Genomic DNA, 2,043 nt, shown 5'->3' on the forward strand with positions numbered 1-2,043 from the left:
AGACTCTTAGACTCGAGTGATACTTGTGCCTCAGCCTTCCACGCAGCTGGGCCTACAGGTGCTCACCACCAGGCCCCAGCTAATTTTTTCTATTTTTACTAGAGACAGGGTCTCGCTCCTGCTCAGGCTGGTCTTGAACTGCTGATCTCAAGTGATCCTCCCACCTTTGCCTCCCAAAGTGCTAGGATTACAGGCTTGAGCCATCTCACCTGGCCTGTTCAAGTCTTTTGTTCATTTTTAATGGGTTGCCTCACTCTTGCTCAGGCTGGACTTGAATTCCTGAGCTCAAGCGATCTTCCCACCTCAGCCTCCCAGAGTGCTAAGATTATAGGCGTCAGCCGCCACACCCAGCCTACTAATAACAATTAAGTTTAAAGGCAATCAGCCAAATAAAGTAATCATGTAGAGGTATATGACAACTTCGTTTTTTTTAAAGCATAAAACACTTCACACATTAACTGCCATGCAAGTTGCATTTAACTCCCGCTAGTTTTGAGTGTGGGGCCTTGTGAAGCATATGTAACTCACACGTCTCTCCACCTTGGGAGCCATGAGAACTATTTTGCAAGTTGCATGTAACTCACGTACAGAAAATAATAAAAAATAACAAATTTTTCTTTAAATTCAAAGGATCATTCTGTTTTTAAAGTTTTTATTCTATTTTCGTAATAAAACACCATGGACCCAAGAAAAAAATTCTTTATCTAGTGTGGCAGTCAATGTCTTAATTTTCCAATTATTTGATACGTAAGTTATTCCAAATACCATCTCTGAAACAGACGTGTAACTCTTGTTCAATGTTTGTAATACTAATAGGATACTCACTTCGATTCATAGGATGAATACAGAAATTTAGGAGAGCAATACCCCAAATAAACTCATCTAGGACAAGCTGTTCCTGTTCAACATTATACTCAAAAGTAACGCACAGCCAGAAAGCATGTCCCAAATTATCACTCTAGATGTTTGGTCTGGTGTCTGTGCAAGGAAAAAAATCCTAATTGTCAAATCATGAGAAGTCTTTTTCTAAAAATCCCTTTTAAAAAATATTTTAATCTCAGGTAAAAAAAAAAAAGAAGCCACACAATGACATACATCAAGCATCTTGGGATACAGAGTTCAGGCCACCGTTACTCACTGACCTTTTCTATAAGGAGTTTCTTGCTCATTGTCACACATCTATTTAATCGTTCCTTGTATTTCTCTAGCATCTTTTGCTGTTCATCAATCTGCCGTCTCAAATCACAGTTGGCCTTCAATGGAAAAAAAAATTTTGTAATTAGCTCTAAGGAAGACAGATTAATAGAAAAGCAGTTTCTAGGGAGAGAGAAAAATCATTTCTATCTGTTATTATTAATAGATCAAAATTAAATTTCAGAGATAAGAGTATGTCTTCAAGATAAAACAAATAATTCATTCCTTTATTCTCTAAATATTTTATCATCTGTTTATCAATGATAAATTGTGTTACTAGAAGTGGGGCAAGTTTCTCTACTGATCATATTTTGGTCCTCTCAATAACCTGTTATAGCTAATCTTGTATATTACAGATACCTAAGCTAACACAAAATAAAGATTTTAAAAACCCAGGATGAAGTTTAAAATACATACAAAGGGCAATTATGCACTTAAAAAAAATTATAGAATTTTTTTAAACCACATAATTTTCTTTATGTTCTGTTTGTTGTTTTTCTATTCTTACTTCTAAAAAAAAAAAAAAAAATGGATTTACATAAATGTTCCTCACCAGGGAAGCCAGGCACACCCATACCCACACAAGACAGAACAAACAAGGTCCTAGTTCAACAATGCCAGAATGTAAACATACATTTAATTTAGCTGTGGTCACAGGCCTACAACATGGACTAAATACTTTCAAAAATTCAAGTCACCTACAATAACAGAGAGGGAAAGAACCACTAACCCAAGATCAAATTTGACTTGCAACTCCTGAATTTATTCTTCTTGTGTTGGGAAAAAAAAAAAAAAACCTACTCTTTTAGCAAACAATGCTACTTTTTAATAACTTGCTTGAATTATGAA

General features: G+C 35.5%; 1 protein-coding gene across 1 annotated transcript in view; it reads right to left on the bottom strand.

Annotated features, from left to right (window-relative positions):
* TLK2 (tousled-like kinase 2) overlaps nucleotides 1-2,043 on the bottom strand; it is a 145,847-nt gene that overhangs the window by 48,782 nt on the left and 95,022 nt on the right. Inside the window, exon 10 of the mRNA XM_012659640.1 lies at nucleotides 1,135-1,253. Coding sequence (XP_012515094.1) covers nucleotides 1,135-1,253 — 119 coding nt within the window. The remainder of the gene's footprint in view (nucleotides 1-1,134; nucleotides 1,254-2,043) is intronic.

The sequence above is a fragment of the Propithecus coquereli genome, unplaced genomic scaffold (genome assembly GCF_000956105.1).
Source record: "Propithecus coquereli isolate 6110/MARCELLA unplaced genomic scaffold, Pcoq_1.0 Scaffold119, whole genome shotgun sequence".
NCBI lineage: Eukaryota > Metazoa > Chordata > Mammalia > Primates > Indriidae > Propithecus > Propithecus coquereli.